Source organism: Triturus cristatus, chromosome 4_2, assembly GCF_964204655.1.
Source record: "Triturus cristatus chromosome 4_2, aTriCri1.1, whole genome shotgun sequence".
NCBI lineage: Eukaryota > Metazoa > Chordata > Amphibia > Caudata > Salamandridae > Triturus > Triturus cristatus.
The window spans coordinates 287,603,995-287,624,836 of NC_140586.1; the positions used below are offsets into that span (position 1 = coordinate 287,603,995).

The window sequence follows — 20,842 nt, forward strand, 5'->3', positions numbered from 1 at the left end:
GAATGAGATCTTCATTGCAATTTGAAAGCGAAGGCCCTGATTGCGCCGCCCACTGCCATCGCTGGAGCAGTAACGGTGCAAAGTGAACTACTTATTTTTATAAATTGATTATTTAAAGTTTGGATATTCTTAGAATGATGCTTTAACTATTATTATTTTATGATTCATCATGAGCACTTGTATTAATTTTAATTATTGACACAAATAAACATACTGATTCCTCTTTAAGCCCAAAGCCAATGATTATCTGTGAGACATAGGGGGCCCTCATCACATTCTGCAGGGAGGGCTATCATGCTATGTCACGCCACTGGGCCCACCCAGGAGTTACAGAGAGCAAACCAGTGACTCAGCAGTCATATAAGGGTCTCTGGGCACCACCCAGCAGTGGTGAAACAAAAGTCACCAGGATGGGTTAGATTAAGGAAACATGAGAAAGGGCACGATCAGTGATTCTGCAAAAATAAAACATATGGGATATAGAGCAAGTGGCTGGTTAAGTGTGTGTGAACCCGGCATGGATTCTGGCTCACAGCCCTACCAGGCCCAAACACTTAAGAGATGTGGCGTAACAGCCAGAGCTGCTGACTTTGGAACTGGGGAACTGGGTTCGGGTCTTGGCGTCTGCTCAGCCTCCTGTGATTCTGGGCAAATCACTTAAACTCCCCGTGCCTAACAAAAATGAATGTGTCCTTGTGTAACGTAACTGGTGCTCATGTAAAGTTCTCCAAATCCTTTGGGGCGAGTATGCGCTATATAAAACTGCAAAAAAAAAAGAAAAAAGAAAAGATGCTCTGGTCCTCCTTTACTTGGGGCGCCTGGGTTGGATTGTCTATAAATAAATATTTTGATGGTTTAGCTGAGGAAAGAATGCCAGGGCAGAAAAGCCTATTGACTGATAAGGGCTCACTTAAGGACTCAAAGTAATTTTGACAAGCAGTAAGGGATGAAGGTGAGACTCAGAGGACCCCCTACTCTGGGAGTCCCTCCTACGTCCTGCGCCACTGTGGCTTCATTTCCGATGCACAGTGGCCTGGGGCCGGGTACTTTTACCAGCCCCCACCCACTGGCCACCCTCTTTGTCCCCCGCTGGACACGCTGTCACCCTCCCATCCGCTTACCCTGCATGCCGGCGGTGGGGCTGGCTAATGGATTGAACGTATTAATGGATACATTTGTGTTGCAGGCGGAGTTACAGGGAGATTCGGAGGCTGATTTGTACAAGGGGTACACTTTCAAGAGCACAATAAGGGTGCATTATATGCCAAAATCCCAGGAGTCTTTATGGCAGGACCCTGGTTGAAAAGGATGGCGTCCCGCTAGTCCTTCAGGCGTTTGTAAGCCTGAGCAACGGGGGCTTGCCTGGATACGCTCCGCCCCTAAAAAGGCATGACTAAAAGTGATGGACTAGGGGTCCATGGTATGTAAGGGGGATAACTGAGAGACTCAGAGAGAGGGAAAGGAAATTGGGAATGAGGGGTAGGAGGGAGACAACAAACGTGAGGGATAAATCAGACAAATAAGGTGGAAACAACTCTTTTAAGCTAACCCTTAGCAGTAGATAGTTCATACCATTATTTTAACCCCTTGCGCGCTCATGACGGAACCACTCCGTCATGAGCCACGGGCGGCGTGTGCTCATGACGGAGTGGTTCCGTCATGCTGCGGCCGCGCTGCCCACGTGTCGCTGATTACCCGCCTGTGCGGGCGAATTAGCGAGTGGGCGGAGTCGTGACGGAACCACTCCGTCATGAGTACAGCTCGTCCGTGACTCATGACGGAGTGGTTCCGTCACGAGCATGGCGGCGCCACGCTCACCCCACACCCCCCAGCGCCGCTGCAAAATTCTCACCTCGAAGGGGTTAAAGTACGTTGCACGTATAACAAAGCAGGCACATATTGCAAGTGGAAGATGGTGCTGCCAGAAAAAAATCTGCACAGTATACAATGGATCATTTTTTTATTTTTTTTAAATGAAGCAACCAGCACAGAGCACCTGCAAGAACACCTGATCCTAAGTTACTAACCTCATGCCAAAGGGACCAGCCTACAATGGTTGCCTATCTCGTACTAAGAGAAGGTGATCAGGGTAGAGGGAGCCATCACCAGTCAGATAACCCCTAAATAGACCAATTGAAAGAAGTGGGCTTACTTAATAACAAGGAAGAAGGACTCCAATACATTTTGATCAGCAGCAAAAGAAGGAGGAGGGGTTCAGAGGGAGGCGGGGACACACCTCATAAGAAGCCCTTTCTCCAAGGTTTCATTTGTAGAGATGATAGCAGGTGGAGTGCACCACAACTCTAAGATTTGTCATCATCAGACTTTAACAAAGACCAAGAAAAAGAAAGGCAGAAAAGGGAGAAAGAAGGAGGACGATAGGAAAACAGAAACAAAGGGAGACTGCAGCGATGAAAAAGAACCTGCAACAGTACGATAAAGAGACAGGGGGCCTCATTTCGAGTTTTTGCAGTAGGGCAGCGCTGCAGGCCTTCCTGCTGCGCTGCCCCACGGTAAAAGAAAAGGGTGAGAATGCGCCGCATCTATCGGATGTGGCGCATTCCTGTCTTTTTCTCCAGCGCTGGTGCACAATGGGCTGCCATGTGCCAAAGCAGGCACCTTTGCACCATGGTCCAAGGGTGCCTGCGTTGCAGGGATGATTATTTTTGTGCAGGAAGGAAAACCTCTCTGCACAAAAACAATCACAAGAGGCTTTTTCCTCCTAGGTGTGCTGCAGGACACACAGAAATAGGAAAAACGAGGAGAAATAAAGATATTTCTCCTCGTTGTGCTTCCCTTCCGCCTCTCCTAGGGCAACGTATGTTTTTGGTGCTGCCTCAGATTTACGATTTCTCGAAAATCTGGGGCAGTGTCAAAAAGCCATGTATGTTGCTGGGAGTCCCCCCAGCAACACCCATTGCACGCCCCTTTAATGTAGAAAACAGAGTTAAAGGGAATAATATTTACAAAGCAGCATTAACCCAAAAAAAGTGGCTTATAGCTGCCTTGTAAATATGGAGTTGGCTCCTGCGCCACGGAACGTCACAAAAAGTGACGTACCGGCGGCACATGGGGACTCATAAACAGAGGCCCAGGGAGTATAGGATGGTGTAAGAAAGACGCATGAGATGGAATCGAAACTAAGCAGTGTTGGTTTTCAGCAACCCCACCTTTTGGCAGTGTGGCTAGTGGGCACTTTTATTTACAAACTAAGCACTTGATTGAGCTCATGCCTTCACTCAGAAGGGACGCTTCCGTTTGCACTGAAACCTGTAGAGTTTTCTTTCTTCATGCAAGGCCTCCCACTCAGAGAGAGGCAGGCTGTAGAAACCAAACTCATCCAAGGCAAAAAAGTTCAAACCAGCCCCACATTGCAGGAGGTCCAAGCTGGAATGAGGTCACTGGGGGCTTCCATGGTTGGTTCATGGCAGCACATTTGGCTCTGGAAGCAACTTCTCAACCCGAAGCCCAAGGCAGAAAATGCCAGAGTGGCAGAATAGCCAATTGGGCCCTGGACTGGGTTAGCAGAGTTTGATGGGGTTGTTCTATCAGAGTGCAATGTGCACTGGGGAGGATGCTTAGGTTTGTTGAATGAGTGACAATGTCCAGGCGAGCGTTTATTGTAATCTGTGTGCTAGAAAAAATAAATCTTGACAACCACTGCTGTGGACTCAGCACATTACCACAGGAGGAACAAGGAGGTGAAGTGAGGACGACAAAGTGAGGCACTCATTTAGATTAGACCCACTACAATGCCTCTGCTTTCTAGAAAGACAGCAACCGCAACACCAGGCTGTTAGCAAAAGAAAAACAAACAAAAAATACACAGGGTGTGTGTGGCTAATAGCCTGAAGCTGGTAAAACATCAGGTGTCTTTGGCAAATCCAGAGACCTCAATTCTCACATATCATGAGTGAGACTCACACATTTGGAGGTCAGGTTGATCATTCACTCATACCAGGCATGCTTATAAGGTGTTGCTAACCTTTTCTGTAGTGAGAGCTACTTCTGCAGAGGATAAGTACTCCCGAGCTACTAGCAAATTCTATCACTGTCAAATAGTGACCACACATATTAACATCACACTATATTCATCCTAAACAGGGTTATCAGTCACCACCCAAACATTTCAGACGAGGTTACAAACAGAAATGCTTGAAAAATGTATATCATTATTAAAAGCCTCCATCTGACTAATTAAGTAACAGCCAAAGCATCACACCCCCCTGACACAAAGGACTTACCCACACACATAAATGTGCACAGGCGTACACACACACACAGGTGAATGCACATGAGGGTCTTAATTGTCTCAGCTCTAGATCCTTACCCTGCTCACCTCAGCTCTTGGGCTCATTATGCACCCAACTAATATCTTTTCCCTTTCTCTCCTGCAGTCTAGCACTGCAGTGGGTCAGCACTGGTTACTGCTCAGGCTACTGCTGGCACTATTCTTTCGTGCCCTTCTGTTCACACATTGTCTGACTGACAGACTAGGGCCTACACCATGACCAATCCCCTTTTGACATAGCGAGATTGAGACTAGAGATAGATGGTTATGGGGCAGACCACATAGGATAACTGAGTATTTAATTATTATAATGAGGCCCTGCTACTGGATTGGCTGGTTGTCACTTGAAAAGAGCAGTGCTGACTTCTCCAATATGCACAGCATATCTGAATGAAGTCCAGGGCGTGTCTTCACCACTGAGCTACTTCAAAGGGGCTAATGATCCACTAGTACCTGAGCTACTCTTTGGAGACCCCTGCTGCATACCATACCTGTGTAAAGGATTCCTTCTTATTTACAGTAATGAGATACCACCACCAAATAACCAATAAAAGCAGAAATTGTCACAACTATGCTTGGGGATTCAATACTTGAATTTATAGGAAGCCATGACAGAAAAAGAGGTCAAATGAACCTAAGAAATACAGGACTCTCTTATATTTGTGTTTGTTTCTATTAGGACCACATGAGGCATTTGAGTCTGGACAGCTACAAGGGGAGATGCTCCACTGCACTGTGGAGCATGGTGCTGTCCGGTTCTATATGCTGCTCCGTTGGCGCCCACAGCAGCACCCGACATGGTGCTGTCCTGAATGTGAGTGCTGGATATATTCTGCACAGCATCTCTGGATGACATTCTCCCTTTTTTTGTAAACTGTATGCCATCCCAAGGAAACAGTTTTTAATTCCGCTACTTAGGTCTCGGAACATTAGAAAGCGCACACCAGCATTTTTTTTATTTGCAATTGTTGTAAATTTAATTTGTCTGCACAATGGCACACAAATGTATATCATCCGCAGTAAGACTGAGGAATATGGTGCGGAAGTAATGTTTTATGGTGATTTATTTATCTGTCTTGTTCTTAGCTTTTTTTATGAGTCTGGAATATGGGAGTGGATCATTTAGGCACAATCATTTTATGATCTCAATTCTCATAGCATTGTATTTGTTTGCCACTGGCAGATAATCTATTAAATGCATATGTCATTTTGTAATTTATTTTATGTACGTCTCTAAATTTTAATAGCCATGATATATTAACTGTATATTAATGGTTTTTATGTGGCATACTCTTTTATGGCTTTACAGACCGAATAAAGATTGAACTGAATCAAATTGAATTGAATTGACACCCTCGCTTTTACCTTCAAACACCACACACGGTGCCCTGACTCCAAAGAGAGGCAAACAGCAAAGGCAACTCTGGTAACTTAAAAATTGATATGTTACTCACAATGGAATACCATGGCACTAAGGCATAACTAGTTCAACCAGATTCATAATAAAGGAAGAACCTAACAACTAATTCTGTGATGCTAAATCAGACATAGATCCATGTGAAGGTCTGTCAAAAAACGAGGGGCTTTACGTATCTAACTAAGCCTTGAAAAAGCCCAAGGCCCTTTTGCAGAGTATGGGGCGAAACACGTGCTAGCTGAAGAATAACAAGACTGCAAGTATTCTACCCAATATGGTTATTGTAACACAAATAAAATAGTAACTTGTTTCTTAGGTTCAGTTGTACCTTTTTCTGTCATGACTTGCTGTACATTCAAGTATTGGATCTTTACTGTTTTCATTGCTTATTTGGTGGTTGCATCTCATGAATGTCAACTTTGAACCCACAGGGAAAAGTTGACCTTACCCAGAACAGATGCACACGTACACCTTACTTTGGGGCATATTTACAAGGCGGCGATAGAAAATGATCGCTGCTTTTGCGGCCGTTTTCGGCTGAAAAGCGGCGATAATTTTATCGCCTAATTAGCAAGGTCACACTGACGTGTGAAACCTTGCATTAGCGCACCTATTCTTAACGCCCAGCTTTACATCTCTAATGAGATGCAAAGTGGGCGTTCCTGACCTGACATGACAGGAGAAATGTTGCTAAGCGACATTTCTCCTATCATCAAGCCCCACGCTATGAAGCATAGCGGCAAGAAAAGTAGCGATAACCGCTGTTATCGCTACTTTCCTTACGCCTGCTTCAGGACTGACTTAGCCATGATATCCTATGGAAGGTGGATATCATGGCTATGTTTGTGAGTCCCTATCAACAAGCTAACGCCACATTTCGTGAGATTATCGCTGGATTTCCAGCGATAATCTCACGTTAGGCAGTTAGCGCTAGGATATTTATCGCTTTTGAGATAAGTGTTGCTAATAGCACGCTATCTCAGCGATAAAAATCCACGGTAGCCGGCGATAATTATCTAGCGCTAAGTGCGCTTAGCGATAATTATCGCCGGTTGTTGCTGATATGCCCCTTAAAACTTTAGCCTGACAATAGACTACAGCTATAAAGGGTTGAGTAGGACTTTGGGATCCTGTATATATGTACTCCTTCTCATTTACACCTACCCTGCAGGAGCATCTGGGATCTAAAATACAGATTTGAACTTCCGTGAAGTGGTGGGAGCAGAAGGTTGATTCTGATAGGTTTAGTTCTGGCTGGACAGTAGCCTGTCAACCACTTAGTGTACGGGGTACACAACCTACTAAGGGCTCAGGCGTGACCGACTTGAGATCTTCTGCCAAGTACAAGTATTGTAAAGTCATCCTGTGTGCCCTGTGCACCCCCATTTCTTGCTGAAGGATACTTTTGGTAACTGACTCTGACTCTGCCATAGGCTCTGTTGACAGGACCAGTGCTATGTTAAAACACACGCATGTATTAGGGTACACTATGTGTTAGCGTACACCTATAATTGGCATAACCCACCCTATAAGTCCCTGCTAGCTAATTGGGCAAGGGGGATTAAAAATACCTTTAAGTCCCTAGGATATAATACAGCATGACAGTTTAGAGGCCAGCAGCCTTTCTGCACTTGAATTAGTGCGCTGCTGAGTGGCTGAGGTAACTTTAAAAGCAGTCCTGCTCTGCAGCACTGCTTTTAAATGTAAACTGTCCCCAAACTTGACTTTGGTGGGAGGGGCACTTGAAAAGTGATAATCTACATGATTCTCACATATTAGGTACCCCAGGTGTCCCAGGGGTGGGGGGGGGGTGTAATTCCAAGCAGAGTCTTTATAAAAGATGTTTTATATACCCTGGAAATGTAGAAATTGCACATTTCACTTCCCCCATTGTAGTGAAGTCTCTACCAAAAATTGATTTTGATACTATGAGCACTGTGGGGTGTGGATTCACATTACGTTTACATATTTAGGACCCCCAAGGTCTCCCCTAGGTGTCCCAGGGGTGGGTGTTGATGTAACTATGAGCAGGGCCTTTATAAGAGATGTTTTGTATACCCTGGTGATGGACAGATTCCACAATTCATTTCCCCATTGTAGATACCTAGCCACATAGGATAACATTGCAATAGTTAGTGGACACATACATATTGCTAAGAATTGAATTAAATATCATTCAAAGACTTAGAAGAATGGTATTGATAAATCCTGCAATATACCATTGTTGAACTTATCCTAAATTGTACAGAAAAGAAGTTATAAGACTATCTTGTCTGTAAGCCAAGATTAAGTCTTCCTGCAGTGTTCCCTGACTGGTCAGAGTTAAGAGAATTAGCCAAGCTTCTTTGATGAAGTGACAAGTAGGCGTGAGCGGTGAACTCCGCTCCGCTGGCTGAGCTCGCAAGGTTTTCCCACAGTTCGGCAAAAAACTCCACCTCCCATGTAGCGTAGTGGAGTTTACCAGTGCTGGCCCACATGTCCTAGTTGCGGGTTTACTAAGCGCCATTAAAGGTAGTGAATTCTTCAGCCAATTTTATAAAGCCCTGTGCCATTTAGCCCCAAATGCTGCCGGGGATACCTTAAGAAGCTACAAGCTACACGTGTGCCTGTAACTATAATTTATGAGCTACAAGCTACATGTGTGCTTTGTTTGAGACTGCTATGGGTGCTGCAATTCATCACACACCTGGCTCATGCTTCCAGGTGAGTGCAGGTTTCATTTCTTGAGACTGGGCGACCCTGCCCGGATTCAGCACCTCTTATTGTCCCTGCACCTTTGTGAGGTGAGCTCTCTTAACCTGTAGCTTGCGGAGAGTCCACTCTTTAATCCTATTGAAGCAAGATGCATCCACAGGGCTGTAGCTACAGATAGTGCAGAGGGCACAGTCAGTCAGAATGCAGGGCCTGGTGGTGCAAATCAAGTTTCCAGCATGACAATCCTTCTTCATCTCTTAGTTTCAAGCTGCAGATCTGATAGGCTCTGCTCCTCTCACATATTTGTTCAGTGTTCTCTGGAGTCAAGGAGAGCACTCCTGTCCAATGAGGGTCAAGGCAACACCCCAGAGCATGACAACTTCCTCCAAAGTGTGGCTTATTCTTGTCCCAGAAAGCATTATTCCTCCAAAATTCATGAATGTTGAAATCTCAGTAGAGGAGCAAGAACTAGCTTAACCAGCCTTCAGTGTGGCTCCTTTCCATAGATTCCCCCCCCCCCCCAACATCTGCAGATTCCTTCTTTAAACCTGCTATCTGGCTGGGTCACAGGGGATGGGTAGGTAAGCCTGTCATTCCCTGCCTGTTCTGTTCCTTCTTTAAAGCCTCATGCTTTATGACCCCTTCCCCCTGCTCTGGCATTTCTATGTAGCAGAGCCCTATCCACTGGTGAACCACTTATCACTTCATCAAAGCAGCCTGGCTATTCCTGTTAGCTCTGACCAATCAGTGCAGACTGTAGGAAGGCTGAATTGTGGCTTACAGACAGAAGGTCTTACAACTACTTTTCTGTACAATTTAGGATAAGTTCAGCATCTTCTGAGTCTTTGAATGACATTTAATCAATTCCTAGAAATATTTATGCGTCCATAAACTATTGCAATGTTATCCTATAGCTGTATATCCTGTAGCTAGGTATCTCCACCAATCAATCAGGATTAATAAAGCGCAGCTAATCGTCCAATAGGGTATCCAGACGCTTGCAGGTCCCAGAGGCTTATTCAAACAGCCAGGTCTTGAGGGCCATTCGTAATTCTGGAAGTGAGGTGATGGTCAAGAGGTGCATGGGGAGGCTGTTCCAGGTCTTTGCTGTGATATGGGAGAAGGCGCATCCTCCACTTCTGCTTTGTTAGATGCGGGGAGTATCGGCAAGTGAAAGGGAGGCGGAGCGTAGTCTTCTCGATGGCTGGTGGAAGTTCAGGTGGTGGTTAATGTATGCGGGTCTTTGGTTTTGTAGAGCTGTGTGTCAGTGGGTCTGGAGCTTAAATTGGCATCTCTTCTGTAGGGGGAACCGGAGGAGTTGTCTGAGGTGGAGTGTGATGTAGGTTCGTATGTGAATGCCAAGGATGAGTCTGGCTGCGGCGTTCTGTATAATCGGATCTCTATAGGAGGTGTGCAGCGATTCCTAGGTCGAGGGTGTTGCCATAGTCCAGTCGGCTGGTAATGAAGGCCTGTGTCATGGTGGGTCTTGTGTGTAGGGGTATCCACTTGAAGATCTTACATAGCATGCACATAGTGAGGAAGTAGGTGGAGGAGACAGCGTTGATCTGTGATTTCATGGTGAGTTTATTGTCAATGATGATTCCATGGTTTCTGGCGTAGTCTGATGGAGTGGGTGCGGGTCCTAGATCTGACCGCCACCAGTAGTGATTCCATGTGTTGCTGCTATTGCCAAAGATCAGTACATCCGTCTTGTCTGTGTTCAGCTGCAGGCAGTTGTTCTTCATCCAGTCGGCAAGGTTTGTCATGTATCTGTGGAAGCTGGTTCTGGTGGTGGTGGGGTCATCTGTGAGTGAGAGGAGAAGTTGGATGTCATTTTCATAGGAAATTTTGTTGAGAACGTGGGATCTGATGATGTTGGCCAGCGGGTCATATATGCGTTGAAGGGCATGGGCTGAGGGATGAGCCCTGGGAGATACCGGAGGTGCTCTCCTTGGGTTTGGAGGTGAAAGGTGGGAGGTGGATTATGTGGGTTCATTTGGTGAGAAAGGAGGTATTCCATCTGAGTGCGCCCCCTTGGATGCCAATGTGGTGGAGTACTGCAATCAGCGTGTGGTGGGATATGGTGTCGAAGACTGCAAAGAGGTCGACGAGGATCAAACCTGCTGTTTCTCTTCGGTCGAGGAGGGTTTGAATTTCATCAGTGGCTGCAGTCAGGGTGGTTTCGGTGCTGTGACTGCTGCGGAAGCCGAACTGGGAGGCGCCGAGCAGCTGGTTCTGCTCCAGGTGGGTCATGAGTTGATTTTTGATGATCTCTCCCACTACCTTTGCTGGGAATGGGAGCAGGGAGATTGGCCAGTAGTTTTTGAGTGTGCTGGGGTCGGCGGTGGATTTGTTTTAGTACTGGTCTGACTATGGTGTATTTCTAGGCATCGGGAAATGTTGCGGAGGTAAGAGGTGTTGAGTAGGGTGGTGAGTCCCTGGCTGATCCTCTGGTTTCTGAGGTTAAATATGAGGTGCAAGCATGGATCTGTGGGAGGTATTTACAACGGGGAAAATGAAATATGAAATGTTTCCACCAATAGAGCATACAAAACATGTTTTATAAAGGCCCTGCTTATAGTTACGTGACACCCCCCCCCCCCACCCCTGGGACACCTAGTGGAGACCTTGGAGGTCCTGAATACATTAAATTGATGTGAATCCTCATCCCACAGTGCTCATGGCACCAAAGTCGATTTTGGGAGGGACTTTACTACAATGGGAAATGTGCATATTATGTATCCACAGGACATATAAAACATATATTATAAGGACCCTGCTTATAACTTCATGACCCCACCCCCCACCCACCCCTATGCCCCCTCCTCAACCCCCTCCACCACTCATCCCAAACACGGGCCGCTACTGGACAGAGGAGAGGTAGCAGCAGCAGCGTTCAAAGGTAAGTTTATTTTATTCATTGTTTTCATTCCCTTCCCGCCCACCACCCCCGCTCCGAGGCAGCAGCCACTGTCTATGGATCCAGCAGACCACCAATATGCCCAATAGTGGAATACCTTGATCTCACGCACTTGTCTCTAAGACACCATCCAACAAGCCCCATCCTTGTAGCAGGAAAAATGGCGTGTAACATACCTAGGAGAGATGCCTTGCTGCAGACATCTCAGACACCATAATCACACAAATCACACACCCACAGCTCATTGGACATGACACTGCCGTCGAATCAAATTAATCAAAACACTAAACCAGAACATATCAGCCCAGGGCCGCTCAGACTCCAGTCTGCAATGTAAACCCTGTAATCTCAGGCTGGGCTTTCTGGACCTCATTATTTTCAGGTCTTTGTTGAACAAAAAGAAAACAAGACAAGGTTTTTTTTTCCCAACACATACTGTATTTAACACTTCGACTTCCAGATTTCGGTGGAACACCGCAAGGCCTTCTGGGATACATATTAGAGTTGCCACCTCTCAAACGCAGATCTGCAGGGCATTCTTGGGCAAACCTGGGCCATATAGGGAAATAGGACTGAACATCATGGGGTTGAGAAGCAGCAAATTAAAGGGCAGAACAGACAACATGGCACCATTGTATCCAAACGATAGAGACGCCCCTAAAAACAGGACAGTGGGAACCCCAGCAGTATCCCAATCTGTCACTGTCCTAGCGGACATGGAAGAGCATACAGAGGTTTAAGGCACTGCAGATGCACGCACTCGTACTCCTTGGCTGCGGGGTGCAGGGCTTGGCCAGAGGAGCAACAGGTACCATATAAAATGGCCTCATATGCAAGTCAGAGTGGAAGAGCTGACGTTATAGACAGCGAAGGGGGAATTCAAGCGAATGGGTATTTTGACATGATACCATCTTTGGGTGCAGCAATAATGAATACTGACGCCTCGCGCATGCACCGCCCCAACGTGTTCAATGAACAAAGTGATTGGTTCATCTACCTGTCAATCTTCCTTAAGCCAGGCAGACAGAGAGGCATGAAGGTGGGCATCTGTTCTCAACACTGCCCTGCAGCACCCAGGACTGAGACCCACACACAGCTCTGCCAATACAACTCAACAATGCCAAGCAACATCCCCTGCTATCCCAATACTTGGCCCCCCACATAATTCTGCCAGTGCACATGTACCTAGCGCTGTAGCACCCACTGATCATTCAGGTCTGGGAGCTATGCGCCTCCACACTGCCCTACACCACATCCTACTCCATTACGGAGCCATTCCATGCCGCTGCCAATGCCCCTCCACCCTGTCCTGCAGCACCCTCTGCTGGTTTCGTTCTGGGACCGTAAGCTCAGCTAATGCACCTCTGCACTGCCCACCACCCTTCCATTCCAGGGCAGACTCTCCGTTCTACCTGCGGCTCTTGATATTACAGTACTGGGGCCCTCACCCAGCTCTACCAATGCTAGTCAACCCTGCCCTGCTACACCACCTCATATTCCATCTTGGGCACCAACATACAACTTTGGGAAGATATCTTAACCCTAACCTACACCACCCCCTGGTACTCCAGTACTGAGGCCCTCGCACAGGTTTGGAAAGACACCTAAATGTAACGTTACAACACACCTGTTATTCGAGTACTGGGACCCAGAAACAGTGAACAGCTCTGCCAAGGCGCCTCTATCCTGATTTGAGCAAGCCCGGATACCGTTACTGAAACAAGCATACCTCTACCATTGCACATAATTCCAGATCTATAGCAACCTCATGGCTGGGACTCACGAACATCTCTGACGATAAGTCTCCACTCCCTCCCAAAATTCAGTACTGGGTCAGCGCCAAGAAACCTCTGGTGAGCGTGTGCTATTTCAAGTGCTGGTGATATCCTTACTAGTACTTGGGCCACTTACAGTTCTGACAACGAGGCTCAGTCTCCCCCTACCATTTCCCTGCTAGACAGGGCCGGACTGGGAACCCTGAGCAGCCCTGGCAATTTTCTCAGACTAGCTCCTGGGGAAGCACTGCCTGGTCCCGGCGGGGCTAGAAACACTTGCTTGCTACTTTTTTTACTGGGGGCCAAAAATTGCAAAAACGGTCCCCAGTAACAAAACTGGCCCCCACTGCTGCAAAACCGGCCCCCACCCTTCCAGCCTCCCGGGGAAACGCCCGATGTCTGGTATGATCAGTACGACCCTGATGCTAGACCGCTAACCCCTTATACGCTTTGTGAATGTACATCCTTTGTCTTCTATAACACTCACTCACATTCCAAAACCTGGGCCTACACACACTCAGTTACCACCAACAGACCATGCTATTCCTTCACCTAGATACACATACCGCTCTACCAGTGCGCCTCAATCCCTACCTACAGTACCCCTGTCATTACAGCCATGAGACCCACACACTGCTCTGCAAATGCATCTAAACCTTGCTGACTGAACCCTCTCTCATTCCAGTACTGACACACACACAGCTCTGCAAAAACATCTCGATCAAGGACTGCAGTACTACCTGTTATTCCCGGGTCCAAGCACAGCTCCTCCAAAGAGCCTGAATACCAAGGGACAATCCTCTGTGCTATTCCAGTACTGTGATGGCAATGCCCATGCACCGCCCATGGCATGACCCCGCTGCATGGGTGTTATTTAAATTGTGCTCTGAGAAGAGTTGCTAACTCGCCCTACCTTTGAGCACATAAAACTCTGCCTCTCTATGGTTTCAGTTGATCTTCTCTAAACAACCGGGGCATGAGCTAAATTTCACAAAATCTGCAGGGACAGCTGGTGGAAAACCGGGACGGTCCTGGCAAATTGGACCGCCTGGTCACCCTACCCATAGGACTAGTTTGAGGATCCTAGGGGACCAGATTCAAATACATATTGGGGTACCCTCAGGGGGATATTGGGCCGGGTTCAGTGACCCATGGGACAGAGGCACACAGCTAGTTGTAAGGTGAGTGCATGTCTTCTTTGAAGGGGACAGACTCCAGGGCGCACAGTGAGGGACCAGGTTGTACTTGTCCATTTGCAAGGGGCAGGCTTATGGCCAGGACCACTAAAATTAAGCTTTAGGACAGGACCAAATCATACAGCAGGGTTGACTAAATGGTGAGGTAAGAAAAGGTTGATTATGTGGCATAATGTGGTACATTTTGTGCATTTCTTTATGATTTTAGAATTTTTACACATTATCGCTATCAGGGCAAAATTTCATCTCACAGGTACCACTTTGACACTCAATTACAGAAATGAGCCACAGAAAGGTGACCAGCCAACCTTTGCAAAGAGCCTTCCACTGCGTGGCACACAATTCACCGCATGTTAGTAACTTTTGATTCATTTGAGCTATACATTTTTTGAGTTGAAATCTGCAGATTATGCAGCAGATGATGGATTATGTGGCAAATATAAAATAATGTGGAAAATGCGGCAGCCACAACATTGCCTAATTCCAGTGGCCCTGCTTATTTTCATATAGGCATGGGTGAGAGTGGTCGCTGCACTCACTGAAGGAAATTGACACAGTTCTGGTGAGGCCGTGCCTGTCCACAGACTCAGTGTTACAGGACTAGGTGCCCGGTGGTGTCTGTCCCCAATGACTGTGACAGACTCGGTATTACAGATCTGAATCGGGTTTGAATCTGTGCATATCTAAGGGGCAGGCACGGGGGTACATAGCTGGGTGTGGTTGGTGTGTGATCATGGGGTCATGCTCAGGGGAGAAGAATAAAAGATTAGCTCGGTGGCTGTTCACAGTGAAGGGAACCGTGTCAGACACATCACGGTTAGAGATCATATGGACAGACTAAGGGCCACAACCCTAACGACTGTTTTGGTATCTGAGCACCATGAACGGGAACAGACACCGAGGCACAAAGCTAACGATTAGTTTGATGCCGCTCCTCACTGCATTTGATAGATGCAGGGACAGACAGCTACAGATTCGCTTGGTGTCTGTCCACAGTGAAGAGGACATTGGGACAGAAGTATAAGGACCCGCTGTGTGTCTGTCCACGGTGAAGCGGCAGACTCGAGTGATAGTCGTCTGGGTGAAGATGCCCCTGTTCTGCCTGTAGAGGGAGCCCCTGAGGTCTCCTGCTCTAGCCCCCAGCGAGGATGATAAAACCATGGGGCAGATTTATGTTGCACTTGCGGCACTTTTGCGCCGCCGTTGCGTCACTTTTGTGACGCAGCAGCGGCGCAAATCCTGCGCCATGGTGCGGGGCATTTACAAACGTGACGCATCTCCCAGATGCGTCACGTTGTAAAGCCCTGCGCCACATGTAGGCGTTCCAGGGCAGGTGGGGGCGTTCCGGCGCAGGAACGCCTCCTAAAAGTGGTTGAGTGAAATCTACAAGATTTCACTCAGTCACTTTTAGGCCCATGCTGCGTCAAAACCCTGCGCCTGCTTGAAGCAGGCGTAAGGATTGACGCAGCATTGTACAGATAGGGCCCCCCAGATCATTGCTGGAGCTGCGTCGCGGTTGCGACGCAACTCCAGCAATGCGCCACTTTTCGGCACAGATGCGTCAAGCATCTGTGCCGTTTTTGCCCCATGGTGCGCCGCATTATAAATGCGGCGCATCCATGGTGGCGCAGCAGTGCCGCATCATAACTGGCGCATCCCTGCTGATATGCAGGGATGCGCCAGTCGTCATAAATCTGCCCCCATGTCTCTATGGTGATGAGCCGCTTCCTGGTAAATCCCGAGCATTACTCGTTTGCACCCACCTGGGCGGTCCCTCTAGCGGGATTTTTACGTCACCACCAGCGGCTGGTGCCGGAAGATGGGCAAGCTGGGCTGACGTCTGAATGATTATAGCATGTCAGCCTTCAGCTGCTCCACTCAAACAAACACATCCTGCCACTCGCTCAACCCTATAACTAGTGACGTCAGTAGGGCTGACAATTCCAAGATGTTTCATCCTTGTTGTTTAAAGAGAGGGGAGGTTCAGGCGGAACTGGGCCGATGTCGCGCTCTAATAACGATGAGCCGTGTTTGGAGCCCACACCACAAATTGACATCTTGGTACATAATGCCAGTCTGCGTCAGCCTTGCCAGAATTCAAACCTGTGCCCTGTAAGATACCCATGGCTATCAGTGCGGGCACTGAACCTGCTGAGCTATCTTGCTGAGGTTACAATGCGCCCTTCCGCACACGTCTCTTCAGTAGGCACGTGGACTTCTTGCACTATCTTACTGTGATTCATAAGCCCCGCATGAACTTTACCTCAGATACCTGCGCTGAACCCACCGATCTTCCTTAGTTTCGAACCAGTGCCCCGCGACTCTCCATTGGAATGGGGTCCCAATGGACGAACCCGAGGCCCAGGGAGCATTTATTTTGGCGGGTGATGCGGTCAGGAAGGTACCATCTGCCCTTGATCGGGTGGGTGACTCATTTACGGCTCTGCCGAAGTCGCCTAGGGTGCGTCCACTTTAGGTCACTCTCTTTTGCCGGTCTGACTGGCCAAGTAGGGGGTGGGGCGGGAGCTCTCTAAGGCAGTAGATTAAAAAGGACCGTCGTAGGCCCTGGTGGGGGCAGAGGCGTAACGAAATCTTAGCGCAGCCTGCGAGGTGTGTGGAGTCCTCCCACACACCCGAACACACCTGCAGGGTGAAGATGACAGGTGGTAGTGCCTCCACCTCCTGGACCAGCAGCCCGTGGGACCCCGTGCACTGCAGGGGCACGGTGAGCCTGTGATACTCCCCTTGCCAAAGGCAAGATGGGGTTTGAAGCTCTGACAAGTGGGAACAAACAGATGTGTACGTTTATGAAACTGTGGAACACGCAAGAACGTGCTGGAAGCTTAGGTGAGACTTCTTTGGGTCTTTGAGGGCGCAGGAAGCAGGTAGGCCCAGGTGGGCGGGTGCTTTAGGACTGACGAGAGAAACTGTGTTACTACGTCAATGCTCTGGTTTAGGCTTACCAGCCGATGAACTGTGAACCTTCATTTAAGAGGCCGCTACCGCACTGGCGATCCCTGACGTGACCTGCAGTACCACCTATTGCTCAGTGGGTTAATTGCAATTTCAGTGAGATAGCTCAGTGGGAAAAGATACCTACGGCCGAGATCTTTCTATAGCCTGCCAGTCACAGTTTCATTTCACTTGTAGATCCCACCCAGCCTTTCATGCTTCCAAGGATGGCAATTGACTTGAGTAAACATTACAAGCATTTATAGCGCAGAAAGGACCCGAGGATGGCAGCCAGCGCTTTAAATTAAAATCGTTCATTGGCGCCAGCTGCTAGACACAGCGGAACAGACACATGGGGCATCTCTCCACTTCTACCTTTTCAAATGTGCGGCTGTGCTCGTGTTTTTTTTTTACTAACCTCTGGGTTACACGAAAGCGCCAGCAGCCATTCGCGTGTGCTCTACCAATGGTGAGAAATGATACTATTCCCATGATCTTTTTGTGGACAGGAGAGGGCATGAGAAAAAAACGTACAGCAGTAAAAATGCCATTATAAATAAATAAATAAAACATGAGGCATTCTGGCGTTCTAACAAACAGGCCTCACACTACAGAAAGATCATGCAAAAAGAAAAAAAAACATATCCCGGATATATACGACCTCAAATAAATACATTTGAGAAAGAAAGGACACGTCCGATAGGTTACATTGAAAATTGGCAAAAAAGGAATTTGTTTCAGCACCAGGGACAGCTCCCCGCAGGATGAGCAACTAAGCCCTACACGAACACCCGGGCTCGCTCAGCGCTTCCAGACCCTGCCACAGCTCAGTCCCCCGCCCCCACCCCCCTTGAGGCCCACCCACCCCGCCAGGCTTGCGTGGAGTTGACGTCACCCCACAATGCATAGGTGTATACTTTATTCCAGTCCCCTCCACACGTTCGTAAGCTCGCCCCCTTTTTTCTTGTTTTTATGTCGGTAGAATAGTGTACCGGAAGTCGGTGGAAGGATGCCTGCTGTATGGAGTGTGTTCCACTGCCACGTCAAGCCGTTACAAAAAGTAGCGTTGGCCACAGGCACAGATCCGGTTTTGTCTACTCATTCATGGCAAGCAAGTACATTTGAAACAGTCATAATAATAATAAAAAAAACATTTCCTCAATCCGTTTTCCCATCGTCATAAAAATAATAATTGGAAGTGCTTGTTTACAAAATGCACCCCCTGCAGTGGAGGTTGCCATTTTGAAGTTATATCCTCTCACTTCAGGAAGCAGGAAAATCCATCGCAGTACTTTTTTTTTTTTACAAAGTATCCCTGCAGTGACACCAGTCATCCTCGAGATACCGCCGCTCTTGTTACAAAGGATGATAGTCCATCGCCGTTCTTGTTCACAAAATCGTCCCGTAGTGGCAACAGCCATATTGGAAGGACAGAAACCTCTTTTCAGGAAGGCACCTGCCCTCCTACGCCATACTTTTTTTTTTTTTACAAAATACCCCTCCAATAATGACTTCTGGGAGGCACTCCCTCTTCAGGTAGAAAGACTGCCCATTGCTGTTCCTGCACTCAAAATATGATTTAAGAGATGGCAGCCATTTTGAAAACACTGCCACTTCTTTTTAAGCAGGAGCACAGGCTAATATCCTCCTTGCTTATGAGGTCAGAGGCAAACTCGCCTCTCTTGATACACCTGCGCTGGCTCAGAAATCCAGCGGTCCATTTTCTCCCAACTGCGCAGCCTTCCCCTACTTTGGAGGGATGACCACCAAGGGCGGCCCCCTCTTGGGCCGCCACATTAAGACCTGGGCATCATTGGCATTGGGTTTCACAAGTGCATTGGGTGGGATGGTTTCCATCCGGCTGAGCAGCAGGGGCTGCTCCTGCTGAGTCCTTCCCACCAGCCTGGCCCGGTGGCCCAGCATCTGCCCTGGGTCCACCTCGATGTCTACCCTCATGCGCCACTTGATAGTTTGCAGGATGATCCTCTCCTTGGAGGCGGTGTTCATGGCCACCAGCCAGGTGGTGAAGCTTTGGTCTCTCTTGATGCGGGTGAGGAGGGGCATGTTGCTGTCGCTCACGGGCACAGCCCAAGTCACGCTGGGGTAGAAATTGTCATTCATGCTGACGCAGAACCTGGAGATTTTGCTAGTGGGGCCCATCAGGGTCACAGTTTCAGTGGTGTTCCCATACCAAGGGTAGCTGACGCCGTCTGAGTCGCTGATGGCTTTTACCTTTCCCTCTCGGAGATCAGGAAGCTCCCAGCTTGACCTGAAGAAAGAAAAAGAAAAGTCGTCTGAATTCTGTGGAAGATCAAAAGTGACATAGACAGGGTCCCTCAATTTTCTGAACTAAATCGCATTGTGGGAATTAGCCAATCAGAATTGTTCATGTTGTTCTCACACATATGCCTGTTGACATTTTGAGCTGCCCACTGCTTCTATTGAGTATCCAGTGGACAGGCTGGAACTACCCAACCAAAATTGAGCTGATACATGCAGATGGTGGAAAGAAAGCATGCAATTACAACATAGAGTTCTAGAGACCCACATTTACAGCAGGCACTTCTGCAAAACAAATATATTTGCAGGACCCATGGTTCAGCAAATTCAAATAAAAGGCTCAGATTGAAATGGTATGGATGCTGAACGAAGGGGTCTTGCTTTTATCAAATAGAGGTAAGCTCCCACTGTACAAAATTTAGTTAAATTAAACAGATCATACAGATAACTTAAAAATCTTGCCAGTTCACAGTGGAAAAAGCCTCCCTAAACATCATCAGTGTTCATCCCACGTTACCGCCCCAGACAACAGATCGGGTTCTCCAAACTTTTGAATAGCGAGAGGTACTTCTGATCATTAAAAATAGTCCTGAGCTACTGCCTAATAGGGATCGATACATGTACACAGAGGCCAAATAAGATAAACACTGCCCCTAGAGAACACCATCCCTGCTGCAGGGACCACAGAGAATGAATAACACAGGAGCTGTATCATATAATATTCATATTTGGTGACCATGAGGACTGGTTTAGTCCATTTGCTCATGAGACAACAAAAAGGAGAAATGGAGAAAATTAGAGAAAGGGAGATAGAGCACTTGATAGAAAATCTGAGCAGAAGAGAGAAAAGAAAGAAAGAGACTGAATGAACACATTACAGAATGAAAGAAAAAGGCAAGAGAGAAAGAAAGGAAAATAAGGTAGAAAGAAGTAGAGAAAGACGGAAAGATGAACTAAGTAAAGGAGCGAAAGAACAAGGAAAAATTAAAAATATATAGAGAGAAAGGAGCAAAAAGAAGAAAGAAATTTGGAAGAAAATAAAAGAGGAAGAAAAAGCAAAGAAACAGTGAAATGAATGAATGAAATGAGAGGAAGAAAGACAAATGACAAAAGAAAAAGTAGAAAAAGAGAGCAGGAAGAACATGACAGAAAAAGAGAAAACAAAGAAGGCAAAAGGAAGACCATGAGAAAAGGATGGAAAGAAAGGAAATGAAAAATGAGAAAAAGAAAGGGAAAGAGAGTAGAGGAAAACATAAAATAAGAAAGAATCAGAAAGACTAGGTAACATGGTGAAAATGACAGTGGTGAATGAAGTAA

At 47.3% G+C, this 20,842-nt stretch overlaps 1 protein-coding gene across 1 annotated transcript in view; it reads right to left on the bottom strand.

The window, feature by feature from the left end:
* Nucleotides 1-17,901: 17,901 nt before the first annotated feature.
* FAM78B (family with sequence similarity 78 member B) overlaps nucleotides 17,902-20,842 on the bottom strand; it is a 151,918-nt gene continuing 148,977 nt past the window's right edge. The window contains exon 2 of the mRNA XM_085601542.1: nucleotides 17,902-19,514. Coding sequence (XP_085457668.1) covers nucleotides 18,992-19,514 — 523 coding nt within the window. The 3' untranslated portion in view covers nucleotides 17,902-18,991. The remainder of the gene's footprint in view (nucleotides 19,515-20,842) is intronic.